Below are 16,738 nucleotides of genomic sequence, written 5' to 3'. Positions count from 1 at the left end.
TCAAAAAAATAAAGGGAACACTTAAACAACACAATGTAACTCCAAGTCAATCACACTAATAGACAAAAAGTGGAAATTATAGGCAATTAGCAAGACACCACCAATAAAGGAGTGATTCTGCAGGTGGTGACCACAGACCACTTCTCAGTTCCTATGCTTCCTGGCTGATGTTTTGGTCACTTTTGAATGCTGGCGGTGCTCTCACTCTAGTGGTAGCATGAGACGGAGTCTACAACCCACACAAGTGGCTCAGGTAGTGCAGCTCATCCAGGATGGCACATCAATGCGAGCTGTGGCAAGGTTTGCTGTGTCTGTCAGCGTAGTGTCCAGAGCATGCAGGCGCTACCAGGAGACATGCCAGTACATCAGGAGACGTGTAGGAGGGCAACAACCCAGCAGCAGGACTGCTACCTCTGCCTTTGTGCAAGGAGGAGCACTGCCAGAGCCCTGCAAAATGACCTCCAGCAGGCCACATGTCGAGGTCCAAAAAATGAATGTTATCCTTGCTGTATTCCATAGTTAGTTTGATTTTAGGGTTAAAGTTAAGGTATTGGTGGAAGGAAATAAGTTCATCTTCTGACCCGGACCAAAACAGGCAAACATCAATATAGCGTCCCCACCATATAATCCGGTCAAAGAAATGGTTATTAGAAGGATCCAAAATGAAGTCATTTTCCCATTTACCCAAGTACAAACCAGCGTAGGAAGGGCTGTAGCAAGCTTTCATGGCACATCCTTTGACCTGTTTAAAAATACGGTCCTGGAAGATAAAGATGTTATGATTAAGAGTCCATTCAGTCAGTGATACAATGAATTCTGTAGGAGGCATCTCAGTTTCAGGCCGGGTACTCAAGAAATGGTGCATCGCTGCCAAACCTCGCTGCCAAACCTTTGCACAGCCATTGAAGAGGAGTGGGACAACATTCCACAGGCTACAATCAACAGCCTGTTCAACTCTATGCGAAGCAGATGTTGCTGTGCATGAGGCAAATGATGGACACACCAGATACTTACTGGTTTTCTTATCCATGCCCCTACCTTTAAAAAAAAAATTGTTTCTGTAACTAACAAATGCATATCTGTATTCCAAGTCATGTGAAATCAATAAATTAGGGCCTAATGTTTTTATTTAAATTAACTGATTTCCGGTTATATTTTTGTGAAGTGTGTGTTGTAAAGCAAATTAACTGGACTTTCATTTGCTTTACAAGAAAGGTCAAAACCTAGGAAGAAACCTAGAGAGTAACCAGGCTATGAGGGGTGGCCAGTCCTCTTCTGGCTGTGCCAGGTGGAGATTATAACAGAACATGGCCAAGATGTTCAAATGTTCATAAATGACCAGCATGGTCAAATAATAATAATCACAGTAGTTGTCGAGGGTGCTACAGGTCAGCACCTCAGGAGTAAATGTCAGTTGGCTTTTCATAGCCGATCATTAAGAGTATCTCTACCGCTCCTGCTGTCTCTAGAGAGTTGAAAACAGCAGGTCTGGGACAGGTAGCACGTCCGGTGAACAGGTCAGGGTTCCATAGCCGCAGGCAGAACAGTTGAATGGCCAGGTGGACTGGGGACAGCAAGAAGTCATCATGCCAGGTAGTCCTGAGGCATGGTCCTAGGGCTCAGGTCCACAAAGAGAGAGAAAAAAAGACAGAGAGAGCATACTTAAATTCACACAGGACACCGGATAAGACAGGAGAAATACTCCAGATATAACAGACTGACCCTAGCCTCCCGACACATAAACTACTGCAGCATAAATACTGGAGGCTGAGACAGGAGGGGTCAGTCATGCCTCCTTGCCCGTCCAACATTTCCTAATCTCCCACCCCTTCTAATGCAACTAGCCCCGACGCTTCTCCCTCTTTTTCCCCTGCCCCGCTACAAAGTTTATCCCTGCAGGCGGTCACTGAGTCTGAGGTGCTAAAGGAGCTCCTGAAACGTGACCCCAAAAAATCATCTGGGTCAGATGGTTTTTACCCTTTCTTCTTTATGGTTGCTACCCTATCATCGGATTTTGTGTTAAACGCTCTACAACATAGCTTTCTTAGTGTCCAACAAGCTTTCTCTACCCTTAACCTTGTTCTGAACACCTCCAAAACAAAGGTCATGTGGTTTGGTAAGAAGAATGCCCCTTTCCCCACAGGTGTGATTACTACCTCTGAGGGTTTAGAGCTTGAGGTAGTCACCTCATACAAGTACTTGGGAATATGGCTAGACCTTCTCTCAGCACATATTAAAGCTGCAGGCTAAAGTTAAATCCAGACTTGGTTTCCTCTATCGCAATCGCTCCTCTTTCACCCCAGCTGCCCTTTGTGCTGTTATCTGTGCCCAATAATGTTTGTACCATGTTTTGTGCTGCTACCATGTTGTTGTCGTGTGTTGCTACCATGCTGTGTTGTCATGTGTTGCTACCTTGCTATGTTGTTGTCTTAGGTCTCTCTTTATGTAGTGTTGTCTCTCTTGTCGTGATGTGTTTTGTCCTATATTTATTTTTTATTTTTAATCCCAGCCCCCGTCCCTGCAGGACTTGCATAATTAAATAAAGGGAAAAAAATAAATAATAATATCCTCAAATTTCTTTATACACATTTAAAAAAAAAAAAATTTACTATGTCAATATGTGTATGTTGTAAATGTTTTGCCACCAAACTGGTGAGAGTTGTCGAAAAAAGTCAATAGTTGCAAAGTTAATTGAAAATAATTCCATTGTTGATTATATGCCTGTTTCATTAATTCGGCTATTTTCTCTTGAACCATATGGTCTAATCCCCCTCAAACTCAACTCTAGACCTCGAAGCCAGTTCCACTGCATTTTGTCAGTGCGCCCCTCTAACCAGGGACTGATTTAGACCTGGGACACCAGGGGGTGCAATTAATGATCCGGTAGAACAGAAAACCAGCAGCCTCCGGACCTCGTAGGATAAGAGTTGAATACCCCTGGTCTAACCACTAGAAACTCAAGGACAATATGGACACCAATATTTAAAAAGTATACTATATGAATACATTTTGTAAAAAGTTATTAAAGTGTAAATGACCAAAGTTACAATAGATTGCTATAGATTACCTGTTAATTACCTAAATTACCAAAGATCCCAGTAACTTTGGTAAATTACTGGTAGCTTTGCAACCGGTGGTAAACCAATCCAAATAAGGAACTGTTTTTGAAACTGAAACCACACCTCTCATAATCATCTACTTAATGCCAGGTGTGTCTAGTTTCCACTTTTATTCAGCGTGTTGTTAGGCAAAGCAAGTTGATCTATTGTTTTGGTGGTGATCAGGTAATTTCAAACATTTGTGTGCTCTGTTTTGGAGTTATTTTCTTATTCAGGGAAATTGGAGTTAATTGTTGTAGTGTCACCATTTGTAAGTTGCACTTATTATTCAATGACATTGATTGAATTCAGGTAATTTAATTACAATGTCAGACTTTTCATTGATTCAATGTATTTCCTTATAGTTACAATCTCTTTCTTTGACTAGTTGAGTTATGGCAGCAACCCCGTTTGATCGCAACCTTGGGCCACGCCAGTCAGTTCGTCAGCCTAACCCTGGTACACGGCACTCGGTGCATGGACCCCAAGGAGTAGGGCCTCATCTGACCGAGCATCCACCCCATCATGTGCACCAGCCTCCACCCTACTTCTACGTGCAGCCCCCTCCTCCTCCTCCCGTCTACAACTACCAGTGGCCCATGCCCTACAACCCATTCTCTGTCTTTCCAAGGATGGGTACGCTTGAATCCTTTTTCATACTCTGTAGTATAAAAGCTATGAAATGTTCAGTCTGGGTGTATAAAGTAATATTAATGATAATTAAACCAAATGTTTGTTCTGATTAATCTACTACATTGTACAAACTCAAAATGTACACCTCCAAAATTTGAGGAACCCCATGTTTTTCAGCTGTCTTTTTATTTAATAATTGATTCAATTCAATGATGCTCATCCCTTCTAATTCTGTCTTTAGGTTACGGTATGCCGGGTATGGTTATGCCACCATTCCCTCCCCACCCATACATGGAGGCTCCAGGTTATTTTCTTCCCCATGCCCAGCTGCACCCTGCTGAGTACAGACAATACCAGTTTCCTCCTGCTGACATGGTCTACCAGAACCACAACAATAGGTTGAGAATGTTTTACCAGAACACCACACCCAGTGAGACGGTCAACTCCGAAGTACAGACTGAACCACCACCTGAAGCGGAGAAAGACTCTGCTCCCTCGGCTGCCCCTCTGGCTGGGTCAGATTCTGGAAGGGGCACCAACTCTACCAACTCCACCAACCCATCCTCGCCAAGCTCCAATGCAGAGAAACAGAGCCGCCCGGAAGCAGAACCAAATTCCCCCATTGCCTTCGAAACTGGATTCGAGGGGATAGTGAGGGGCCAGGGTACTGGCACAGACCCGCCTGCAGGAACCAAGACCATCCACTCACGCAGGACCTCTATAGAGGCACTGGGGAAGCCTGTCCATGGTGGAGGCCACCTAGTGCATCATGATGTGTGGTCAGTTAGCTCTGCTGATGGCATGGTCCCCATGTGTAGCTCCTCTGACCAGGAGGATGAGGTTATCATGGCTGAGAGGTGTGCGTCGTCCTCCTTCCCAGATGTGTTGATTGGTGGAAGTTCGCCATCTTCCAAAATGGAGAGGGCACCCAAATGTGGTCAGACTCTTACCCAAGAAATTACACATGAGAATACCACAGAGGGCTCCAACGTGGTCATGACAGGAAGCTGTGAAGGTGTTCCGAACTTAGACAATTGCCACTACAAAATACTGAAGCTACCTTTTATCTTTCATGACTTGATGACGGAGTCAAAGGTGAATGAGTCTGTGTGGTCAGTGGAGTCAATGGCACCATACGTCCCTTCTACAGAGTGGCTGATACAAAATGGACTGATGGTGCCAGAAGATGTGGCACAGGAGTCGTCTGAGAAAGTTTCAGCTGATCAAAGCCAGATGTCCTTTCATTATAGGCAGGTACCGAAAAAGTTGAATGAGTCAGTATGGTCAGTGCAGTCGTTGGCCCCATATGTCCCCTCCAAGGAATTGCTGATAGAGAACGTCCTTATGAATCCTGAGGTGGTGACTGAGAGAGAATCTGATCCTGCTAAGGTCAATCAAGGCCTCAGAGCCAGTCAGGTCATTGATATAACCGAGAGGAGGAGAAGTCGGCGGTTTTCGCTGACTTTAGAAAATGTGAAAGAGGCTGAGAAAATGTCTGAAGAGAATGCTACTCCATGCCAGGAGTCATTCCATTATAGGCAAATACAGAGAAATGCTAATGAGTTTGTTTGGTCAGTGGAGCCTGTGGAAAAATCCAGTGTGGATGGTTCGCCTATTATGCTCTCAAGCAAAAGTACAATGATCCCAAGTCTTGAAGGATCATTGAATAGTACTCAAGGGTCACTGAAACCCAAGGCTCAATGTAGCCCAAATCTGAAGCCTCTGGAAGTTACAGAGCACAGGGCTCAGAGCCCTCCCTGCTCTCCAGATGACCCTGAAACATATGCTTCCAAATGTATGGCAGGAGACCAAGAGCCCGGTTACGGTTGTCCAGGTCCCTGCAACCAGGAAATGGAGATTGAAGAGAAGGAGCCTGCCAAACAGACTGGGCCTGTTGTACCCAGTCGACAGTGCTGCAAGCAGATGATCACAGATATTAGGATGTTAACGGCTCCTTCCTCAAACAGACAGTTCAAGGTGTGTGGTCAAAAGTTACAGGAGTGTTCAAAGTTACAGGAGAGGAACTGCTCCTGTCATGAGCTGATGCTAAACATAGTGAGTTTCAGGAAGAGCCCCACAGGCAGACTGAATGAGGGAAATGTGGCCCCTGATCTCCTCAAGCCTCAGGAGCAGCAGTGTGGCATTCCACAAAATCAGAAACGACAGATGGGTAAGAGGGCAAAGCCTGTTTCTTTTAAAAATAATTTCATAAACTGGTCTGAATTACTGTAAGATTTTGATGTACACTGTGGTTGAAAAAGTACCCAATTGTCATATGAGTATAAGTAAAGATTCCTTACTAGAAAATGAGTAAAATTGAAAGTCACACAGTAAAATACTACTTGAGTAAAAGTCTTAAAATATGTTTTTAAATATACTTAAGTATCAAAAGTATATGGAGATGCAAAAATATGCTTAAGTATCAAAAGTAAAAGCATAAATAATTTCAAATGGCTTATTATGCAAACCAGACAGCACAATTACATTTGTTAATTTACCGATAGCCAGGGGCACACTACAACACACAGACATAATTTACAAATAAAGCATATGTTTTAATGAGTCCACCAGATCCGAGGCAGTAGGGATTATCAGGGATGTTCTCTTGATAAGTGTGTGAATTGGGTCCTTTTCCTGTCCTGCTAAGCATTCAAAATGTAACGCACACTTTTAGATGTCAGGGAAAATGTATGGAGTAAAACATACATTATTTTCTTTCGGAAAGTAGGAAGTTGTCAAATGTAAATAGTAAAGTAAACATACTTTAAAGTACTACTTAAGTAGTATTTTTACGTAAGTACTTTACACCAATGTATTCTTACACAAATGCACATTTGAAACGATGCTGGAAAATGACACATGTACATTTTACCTTTCTCCTGCAGATTCCAGGAAAGCAAACAAGGCCAGGCCTGGTCATGAATTTGGTGAAACTGGATATGGCCCGAACAATAATAAAAAGAAACGGAGACCATGGCAAAATGGACCACAGGGTATGTTCAACATATAACTATTTTCCACTGTGTTGGTGTTTTCAATGCTGAATACCTGATGGTGTTATTGGTTTTGTCCACAGACAGAACACAGGCACAGACTAACCCATCAAACTCCCTTGGACAGCGGAACACCCAGAGGAATGGCTACCAAGAACACTGTAATGGGTATTATGGCAGATCTGGTAAAACCAGAGGCAAGTAGAACCATTTAATGATCTTCATGAATATTCCAAGATGAAGCCTCATGCTGGAGTTCTGATGTCCTTTTTGAAAAGACAAGCAGATCCTATATAGAAGATATTAAAATGGTTCAATGATCATGAAAATTGCTAACCATTTTCAATTAATTATATTTTTCTCTACAGGAGCAAATGGGAAAAAAAACACCAGGTACTGACTGACCAGACTGAGAACAAATGACAAAGATATTTTAATAACCCTATTTATAGGCCTACCTACAACAAAATTAAACTTTTTTTTAAAATAATTCCTTGTATTTTGGTCTTTTGGAGTAGTGGAGGCATTTGAAATGAAAATGTGGATGGAAATGGGATTTATAAGTATGCTTTATCACATCCGGCCTTGATTGGGAGTCCCATAGGGCGGCGCACAATTGTCCCAGCGTCGTCCGGATTTGGCCGGGGTAGGCCTTCATTGAAAATAAGAGTTTATTCTTAACTGACTTGCCTAGTTATATTTAAAAAATAAGTGTGGTAGTTTGCTAATGATGACAGCTGAATTCTATAGACGCACACAACAATTCTAAAGTAAAATGTATTCACTGTCAATTGCGAAAGGCACAGCAGATTCATTGTCTAGTAGTCCCAAATCAAAGATGTATTCAGTCTAATCTAAAAAATACCCAATATGCTTTCTGATAGGGCTGTGAGATGGCCTAATCAACTTGATTAGCTGTTCAGGAGTCTTATAACTTGGGGGTAGAAGCTGTTAAGCCTTTTGGACCTAGCCTTGGAGCTCTAGTACCACTTTCTGTGCGATAGCAGAGAGAACAGTTGGTCATTTTGCAGGGCGCTGGCAGTGCACCTCCTTGCACAAAGGCGGAGGTAGCGGTCCTGCTGCTGGGTTGTTGCCCTCCTATGGCCTCCTCCACGTCTCCTGATGTACTGGCCTGTCTCCTGGTAGCGCCTCCATGCTCTGGACACTACGCTGACAGACACAGCAAACCTTTTTGCCACAGCTCGCATTGATGTGCCATCCTGGATGAACTGCACTACCTGAGCCACTTGTGTGGGTTGTAGACTCCGTCTCATGCTACCACTAGAGTGGGAGCACCACCAGCATTCAAAAGTGACCAAAACATCAGCCAGGAAGCATAGGAACTGAGAAGTGGTCTGTGGTCACCACCTGCAGAATCACTCCTTTTTGGGGGGTGTCTTGCTAATTGCCTATAATTTCCACCTTTTGTCTATTCCATTTACACAACAGCATGTGAAATTTCTTGTCAATCAGTGTTGCTTCCTAAGTGGACAGTTTGATTTCACAGAAGTGTGATTGACTTGGAGTTACATTGTGTTTAAATGTTCCCTTTATTTTTTTGAGCAGTGTATATGTAGAAATAAACTGACTACAGTATAACTATCTGATAATCTGAAATGCAAATAATATTTGAATATTTATTTAAAAAGAATATTTACGCAATAAAACATTTGAATGCATGTTTTAAAGTTGATCTGAGCCACAATCTGATTCATAAAGTGGTCTAACTCCTGATTCACCCAACCTGATTCATAAATCGGTTTCAATCCTGATGCATATGTCATGACCAAGACGAGTGATCTCCTCCAAGAGGTAGTCCACATCCTCTGTCTGTGTTGCCGGGTTGGAGAAGACACATCGGAAGAAATTCACTTTGTCTCCAAGCGGCTGATAACCAATCATGGCCATCCCCTGCTCCATCATCTTGGCTTTGATCTTTGGTGCCACCTTAGAAATCAAATAGTTATTTAGCTTTATAGAGTATGAACTGAAGTTATAATGTGCTGGTGCTAGTAATGAATGATTACATACACAGTATCTAATGGATAAAGAACCACAAAGGTTGAAATAAGACGCATCTAATATATCACTAACATTAGAGATCCAAGGTGTAGCATTACCTCATGGAGTCTCCTGTTCCTCTCAGAACCTGGTGGCATGTTCCTCAGACTTGGTGGGATGTACCAGAAGCACACGTTGCTGTGTTCAGGCTGCATGGGGATGTATCACAGATAAAAGGCTTACAACGATTCATCTCACTGAGGAATTATTAAATAACTTCAAGGGACTTAAAAAACAGACTTACTTTGCTTTTGAAGACGAGTTCAAAGTCTGGTCTTTGTTTGAGTTTGTCGAACAAGTGCTCAGCATTTTCCAAACATTTATTGACCTGTGATTCAAAGCCTTCTGAACCCTAAGAAGAGATGTGTTTTATTGACCAGTTGATAAATAAAAAATAAAAAATCCATATGAGTGTGTTACATACCTTGGCCTTCCACATGAGCCAGAGCTTGAAGACATCAACGTGCCTGCCACACTGAATGGTCTTGTCTCCGGTGTCATAAGAGGTGTCGTAGTGCTTGTCAGTTTGGAAAAGGTATTCAGCACACATCTGATTGCAGTCTTTCAAGAGGCCCTGTGAGTGAGAAACCACTGACTACATTATGTGTATTTCTGAATGCGTGCATGCATGTGTGCAAATTGTAGCACAGGATGAAATGTTTTGGTAATCTTGATTTTTTTATATTCATAGCGTTAGACTACACACCCTTTTCTTCACCAGTATGGCTGAGCATTGCAGCGGAGCACCCATCATTTTATGAGGGTTCCAAGTCACAGACCAGGCTCTGTAATAAACATAATTCAAATAGACCTGCAGGTAATATACAATCAAGGCATCAATTCCATTTCCACTTCAATTGTGAATGGAAACAGTATCCCCAAAATGTAATTGATCCTGGCTGTACGGTAGAGTGAAATTCAGAAATCTATTATCTTTTCGGAGAGCTGTAGATTTTGGGTGTCCTTAAGTCTCTGTTCTCTCTGGTTACCGTACCTACCGTTCAATCCCTTGTAGTTTCACACGGTGCAGGTTGGACATCAACAGTCCTCCGCCCCAGGCTGCCTGTTAAGAAATAAAGAGAATTTTACTCTAAATACAATCTTATCTTTATATATTTTAAATCTGACATACAGAGTTGTACAGTAGGTTACTTTCTAAATGTAATCCTTTACAGTTACTAGTTACCTGTCCAAAATTGTAATCCGTAACGTAACTTTTGGATTACCCAAACTCAGTAACATAATGTTTTTACATTCAGTTACTTTTAGATTACTTTCCCCTTAAGTGATATTAGAAGAAGACAAAAATGTATTTTACCAATTGAACGACATCTATTGCAGGATAAATCAATGTTAAAGTTTACATAGCTGGCCATATATGTTATATTTTACTTTATGGGTTGGTTATGTAGGCTTCTTCTAACCCATCGCTTTCTACTACATATAATAATAGGATTAAATTATATATTTACATACATATATATATATATATATATATATACGTATCATTTATAAGTCCAGAAATGGATGTAGCAACTACAGATTGCCCCTTTAAGTCTATCAAAAGTGTGCGAGATTGAGCATGTCTCCATTAGGCCTATGGATATATTTATTTTTTAACAGCATGAATTAGATTTAGCAAAAAATCCATTTATTCCATAGGCTGGGATCCACACTATACAGCTGTTGCAAGACCACATTTTTCACTGTCTGTCCATTGGTTTCAAAAACTGATTGATAGGCAACTTAAACTTCTTGAATTCAACCATTATTGGGTTCAAATACACATTTAGATTTGTGAACAGCCATCCACAACAACCAGAATCCGTAAGGCGCAAATAGCTAAATGAGAGCAGCAGTGTGATTCACATCAATGCGCTGTGTAGATGTCAATAATACGTGATATCCATATCACCGTAGACTACACCACTGCTGTCATCCTTACCTCCAAGCGTTCATTCAAATAGGATAATATTTGAATGCTGACAGCAGTCCCACCATTAGAAGACATAGCTTGGACTGTAGCCCACAAAAGCCTGTTCCTGCTCTTTTCCAGCGTTCCATCAAACACATTTATTGTGTCGTCATAGTGGTCTCTGACTTGTAATCTGTTACTCCCCAACTCCCCAACCCTGCTTACACATAACACATTCTTATGGGGACGGTTTCCCAGACACAAATTATCCTTGGTACTGGACTAAAGCATGCCCAATTAAAATATATTTTTGGCCAGGATAAGGCTAAATCTGTGTCCGGTAAACCATGATGGATGCTATAAGGTAAATACATCAACATGCAGCCATAGTCCATGGCTCTCACAGATGTCTGCGATGGCATTGAGAGGATCAAAGGCTCCGTACACAGTGGTGCCTGCTGTGGCATTGACGTAGAATGGGACACAACCCTGAAGAGAGAGAGATGACAAGAATCATGATGAGTGTATTGACTTGTTCCTGTGAAATAGTCCCTGCCAACACACTGGAGCTCTGGTAGCTCTTTTTATGCACCAGACAATGTTGTTGACTGGTAAACAGAAATTCTGATTTAAGCGTATTCTGTTGGGGGTGTCTGTTTCATCCTAATTTGACTAAATCCATCCCTGGCTGAAAATATATGCTTACATGTATTTAATTCACAAAGCCCTTTATCCCTCAGTTAGGCAAGAGCAGACTCATTCATCCATTACCTGATCTTTGGCAGTAATGATACTTGACTCCAATTCTGCAGGGATCATCTTTCCCCTTGAATTGTAAAAAACACGACATCACTCATTTAGCTCTGATGATATTGTCAATGTTCACAATCAACAAATGCCAATCACTCTCCCCTCCTTGCTTACCGGTCATTACATTTCACCAGCACAACATTTTCACTTCCTATCCCAAGAACTGCTGCAGATTTCTTGACTGAATAATGACTCTATAGTAGGGAAAAAGTATTTGTCAGTACAAGTTTATAGATAATATGAATAAGCATGACCTAACGTGAATACTGGTGATGCGTACATGTGCCGATGTGAAGAGGATTAGCCTGGGCAGAGCAGTCATCCCTTTGGTCTTCACTTCAGGGAAGAAGTGGTATCTGGCCAGCAGTACACTGTACAGATTGGACATGGTCCCACCTGAGGAAATATATACATGTATTATAGATGGATATCTCAATAAGAGATTGTCTTAATCTTATAATTTCATTCAACTTCATAACAACTAAACAATATATCCAAAATTAAGAGGACAAAATTAACCAATTCAATGGAAGTAACAAAGATAATTGTATCACAGTGTATGTTTGTCATTGGCTACATTGTTTGTATTGATAGTAAGGTCAGAATGCAGCTAACACTGTACCTGGACAGAAAACACCATCCCCCTCTTCCTTTGACCAACCCACAATCTCCTGCATCTTTCTCAGGAGAACGTCCTCCATCAGAATGAAGACTGGGGACACTTCATAAGTAAACCTAGAGAAAAGGTTTTAACACATTGTTTTACACTAACTCATATTTGAGAATGACATTTACCAGAAACCAGATCACACCGTAGGCCCTAGTGTCAACTGGGGCCGTACGTGTCAAACGCCTCAGCGTAGGAGTGCTCATACAGGACCAGATCCACCGTGTCTATAAGATCAGAACAACTACTCTGAGAAGCTTGATACATACTGTTCTCTGGTAAATGTCAGATATGTTCTTAGGCAAATGTCATTCTGCAACATGAGGGCTTAGCGAGAAATGAGATCTTACACCTTAGGGATAATGTAAATCTTACATGTTTGTGTTGGCAGTAGACGTCAGCCATTCCCCGGCCAGACCGATGACATCCAGCCCTGATGACAGCTGATTGAAGAAGCGTGGGTGACCTGGGGACAGGTGAGGACATTCTGGAACATTCTACTAATCTATAATGTCTATAATGTCAGCCATTGACTGGACAGAAGCAATGACTTCCTAGTACATGGAGTACATGTTTTCTACCTATAGTACATTTTTGGTAAATTTTCGTCAAAACAGTCAACAGCTCTTACGGTACCTGTTTTGACTCCATACTTCAAGGTGTCCCTGCAGTCAACCAGGAGTTGTTCCAGGTTCTCGGGCTGGTCTGGGAGCTCCAGACTGAAGCCCTCCAGGCCCTCTCTGAGTTGGTGAGGGTGGTGGAAGTCCAGGACTTTGGAGCTCTGTCTGAACGACTTGCAGACATAGCTGAGGAGAATGTTCACCAGCTCTTGGAAGAAACATTTGGTTGTGTCCTCACCACTGAGAGCAGGGAGTAGATCTAAACATAAAGGGACACGGTCAGGGCTCATTTTTTCAGTGGTAGTAATTGCTCCCAACTCGCAATAGTTTGTAGGAGCACCAGAAAACGAGATTAATTTAAATTGCAGCCAAGTTGTTTAAATAGAACATTTCTGGGATTTTTTATTTCAGCTAATGAAACATGGGACCAACACTTTACATGTTGCGTTTATATTTTTTGTTTGTGTATATATATATATATATATATATATATATATATATATATATTGTTTTTTTTGTGTAATATATATATATATATATATATATATATATATATATATATATATATATATACAAACCAAAAATATATATACACACACACACACATATATATATATATATACAGTGCATTCTGAAAGTATTCAGACCCCTTGACTTTTTTTCACATTTCTAAAAGGTATTAAATTATTTCAATCTACACACACAATCTACCCTTCAATCTACACACAAAATCCCATAATGACAGCCTCCCGGGTGGCGCAGTGGTCTAGGGCACTGCATCGCAGTGCTAACTGCGCCACCAGAGTCTCTGGGTTCGCGCCCAGGCTCTGTCGCAGCCGGCCGCGACCGGGAGGTCCGTGGGGCGACGCACAATTGGGCTAGCGTCGTCCGGGTTAGGGAGGGTTTGGCCGGTAGGGATATCCTTGTCTCATCGCGCTCCAGCGACTCCTGTGGCGGGCCGGGCGCAGTGTGCGCTAACCACACATTGGTGCGGCTGACTTCCGGGTTGGAGGCGCGCTGTGTTAAAGAAGCAGTGCGGCTTGGTTGGGTTGTGCCTCGGAGGACGCATGGCTTTCGACCTTCGTCTCTCCCGAGCCCGTACGGGAGTTGTAGCGATGAGACAAGATAGTAATTACTAGCGATTGGATACCACGAAAATTGGGGAGAAAAGGGGATAAAATTAAAATAAAATAAAAATAAAAAAATCCCATAATGACAAACCAAATACCAAATTTTTTAAGCAAATTTATTAGAAATAAAAAACAAAAATATCTTATTTATATAAGTATTTAGACCCTTTGCTATGAGACTCGAAATTGAGCCTCAGCCTGTTTCAATTGATCATCCTTGATGATGTGGTAAATTCCACCCCTTTATGTTAATTTGGTCATATACGCAAATACCCCCAGTGTATTCATGCAAAGGTAGCACATATAATTTTCTTTATTTTAACACAAAATATATTTAAAAAAATACCTGATAACATTACAAAATGTACATATGCGTGCATCCTAAGAAAAAAAGTGAGATTTTACAATATATTGAATACCTGAATTCCCATCAAAATCCCTGAACTCCAGTCATTATATATGTCTATGTCAGTAAAATGTTTTATGTGATTTAATTCAGTCAATATTTGATGGATTTTAAAATGTCTAAACGTTTAGAGTATCTTCATCCATTGTCAAACCGTTGCATTAATTAGAATTGCTTTTAAAACATTTTAACAAACAACATCTCAACCACCTAGTGGTTGATTTCTCCCTAACCATCAAAAGACAGCCTTGAATCTCATAGGGACGTACCTCACTGTCAAAATTGGTCATCTAGCTAGCCAGCAGGGTTGTGTAACAGTATAACTTTAAACCGTCCCCTCGCCCTGACACGGGTGCGAACCAGGGCCCCTCTGCACACATCAACAACAGTCACCCACGAAGCATCTTTACCCATCGCTCCACAAAAGCCGCGGCCCTTGCAGAGCAAGGGGCAACAGTACATCTAGGTTTCAGAGCAAGTGACGTAACTGATTTAAACGCTACTAGCGCGTACCCGCTAACTAGCTAGCCATTTCACATCCGTTACAGTTGCATTACAGATAGAACAATTAGACAGATATTTCACCAGATGTATGAATCTGAAGCATTCGCTTGTCGTTTCCACTTACTACCAAATATGGTAGTGAGAGGAAGGTTAGTTGCCAGCAGTGGGAGATGGAATGAGATGACATTTTTTGTCTACATTCTGCAAATGTTCTCATCGATGAAACATTTGATCTCAATACAATTTTTTGTTCAACAAAATAGAATATGTTACCAAAAGAGTGGACAAAGTTCAGTAGACTTTACTATTTGCCAAAGAAAAAAAAAAAGCGTTGTTTAGAAAGAGTGCATAGACAAATTGAGTTATAACACCCGGATACTTGACAGAGTAGACTTTCCTAACGAAAATATGCGCTATCTCGTGCTTGGCTCTGCCCACTATGACTCATTTGTTAACGTTTGAAATGACTGGTTGTGGTCTATCTTGTTTTTATAAAAAATCTTTGGTTGCATCGGTTTCCATTGGACTTGACCAGAGTTTGTTTGGCTGGCAAACTATCTAACGCCGGTTAGCTAGCGAATGACGATGGATACACAAACAAATGGTACAGAACTCATAACAAAATCATATTTTAACATTGTAGTGGCTATTTCTGTTTTTTTTCTTAGTGACATTTAGAATATCATCTTTGTGGATTTAGTTATCTACCGTAATCCGGTTTCAACATGAGAAATCATTGAAATCCCACAATCCACTGAGATACTGCGAGGATCTGCGCAGTCACGGTTACGGAGCCTCACAAATAAAACATCTGGTCATGGATTAGGAGCCACGCAATAGCTCGCGGGAATTTGGGATTTTGACAGTAATTTTTCATACCGAAACCGGATTAGATACATAAATGCCCACACATGATGTTTGGCTGGTTTTACCTTTGCTGTAGATGCAACTGAAGTCCTTGGTTATGCTGCAGGTGTTGTCACTTGCTGTCTGTGGAGGGTTGATGTCAGATGAGCTTCTGTGCTGTTTACTCTCTGCCAAAACCTGCCCATCTGGTTTAGCATTTTCAATTATGCTTTCTGGAACAATTAAACCCAGAGTACATGATGATCCAATACAATATTGACATGTCTATATTGTCATGTGGAATTCTTTGAATTTTGGAATTCTTTGAATTTTCCAATATATTTTTGTTTATTTAACTAGGCAAGTCAGTTAAGAACAAATTCTTATTTACAATGACAGCCTACACCCCTGGACAAACCTTCACCTAATGACACTGGGCCAATTGTGCACCGTCCTATGACACTCCCGATCACGGCCAGTTGTGACACAGCCTGGGAACTAACCAGGGTCTGTAGTGACGCCTTAGACCGCTGCGCCACTCGAGTGGTCTATGTTGGATATGTTTTTTTTTTGCATACCATGTGAATCTAACATATTATTCAAATAGATATGCTACCATTAATAAGTTGTCATACTTACAGATATCATAAATGAAAACTTGCCATGCCATTCAAAATACATGAAGAGTATAGCCAGAAAAAGGACAGTTATTTTAAATCATATAACCCCCCCCATAGAGATGTCATCTTGACATAACCCTATAGAGATACCATATAGATACATCTAAATAATTGATATGCTCATTTGACACTTACCTGGCAGCTGCAAATAATCCATAATGTGTCCACATATGATTGAGTTCTGGGAGTGAAGTTTGTCCAGTATCTCACTGTTCCACTGCTGCCCCTCCATGAGATGCACCTGGAATGGTTTTGTGGAATATATAACCCCCTGGGGGAACTAGGTGTGGTGGTGGGTGCATTATGACACAAGGCTATTCAACCTGAATGAAACGATGCTATTACAAAACCCTTTGAGAATGAGAGCCTCCCCAA

General features: G+C 41.3%; 2 protein-coding genes across 2 annotated transcripts; one reads left to right on the top strand and one right to left on the bottom strand.

Moving 5' to 3' along the window:
• The first annotated feature begins 4,570 nt into the window (after positions 1 to 4,570).
• Positions 4,571 to 7,214, top strand: LOC129814086 (uncharacterized). The gene is made up of 4 exons (XM_055866871.1): positions 4,571 to 5,901; positions 6,617 to 6,724; positions 6,808 to 6,921; positions 7,093 to 7,214. Exons 1-4 carry the CDS (start codon positions 4,578 to 4,580, stop codon positions 7,122 to 7,124), a joined length of 1,578 nt encoding a protein of 525 aa, XP_055722846.1. The 5' UTR covers positions 4,571 to 4,577; the 3' UTR covers positions 7,125 to 7,214.
• Positions 7,215 to 8,175: 961 nt separating this feature from the next.
• On the bottom strand, positions 8,176 to 16,610 carry LOC129814081 (glutamate decarboxylase 1-like). The gene is made up of 15 exons (XM_055866864.1): positions 16,499 to 16,610; positions 15,770 to 15,916; positions 12,814 to 13,056; positions 12,553 to 12,643; positions 12,133 to 12,245; positions 11,791 to 11,906; positions 11,625 to 11,704; positions 11,472 to 11,526; positions 11,073 to 11,189; positions 9,784 to 9,848; positions 9,492 to 9,570; positions 9,210 to 9,359; positions 9,030 to 9,137; positions 8,845 to 8,934; positions 8,176 to 8,671 (listed from the first exon to the last, which is right to left on the bottom strand). The coding sequence occupies exons 1-15, from the start codon at positions 16,593 to 16,595 to the stop codon at positions 8,474 to 8,476; spliced, it is 1,749 nt and encodes a 582-aa protein (XP_055722839.1). The 5' UTR covers positions 16,596 to 16,610; the 3' UTR covers positions 8,176 to 8,473.
• Between the last annotated feature and the right edge of the window lie 128 nt (positions 16,611 to 16,738).

Source organism: Salvelinus fontinalis, chromosome 17, assembly GCF_029448725.1.
Source record: "Salvelinus fontinalis isolate EN_2023a chromosome 17, ASM2944872v1, whole genome shotgun sequence".
Taxonomy (NCBI): Eukaryota; Metazoa; Chordata; class Actinopteri; order Salmoniformes; family Salmonidae; genus Salvelinus; species Salvelinus fontinalis.
This window is presented reverse-complemented; position numbering and strand designations above follow the sequence as displayed.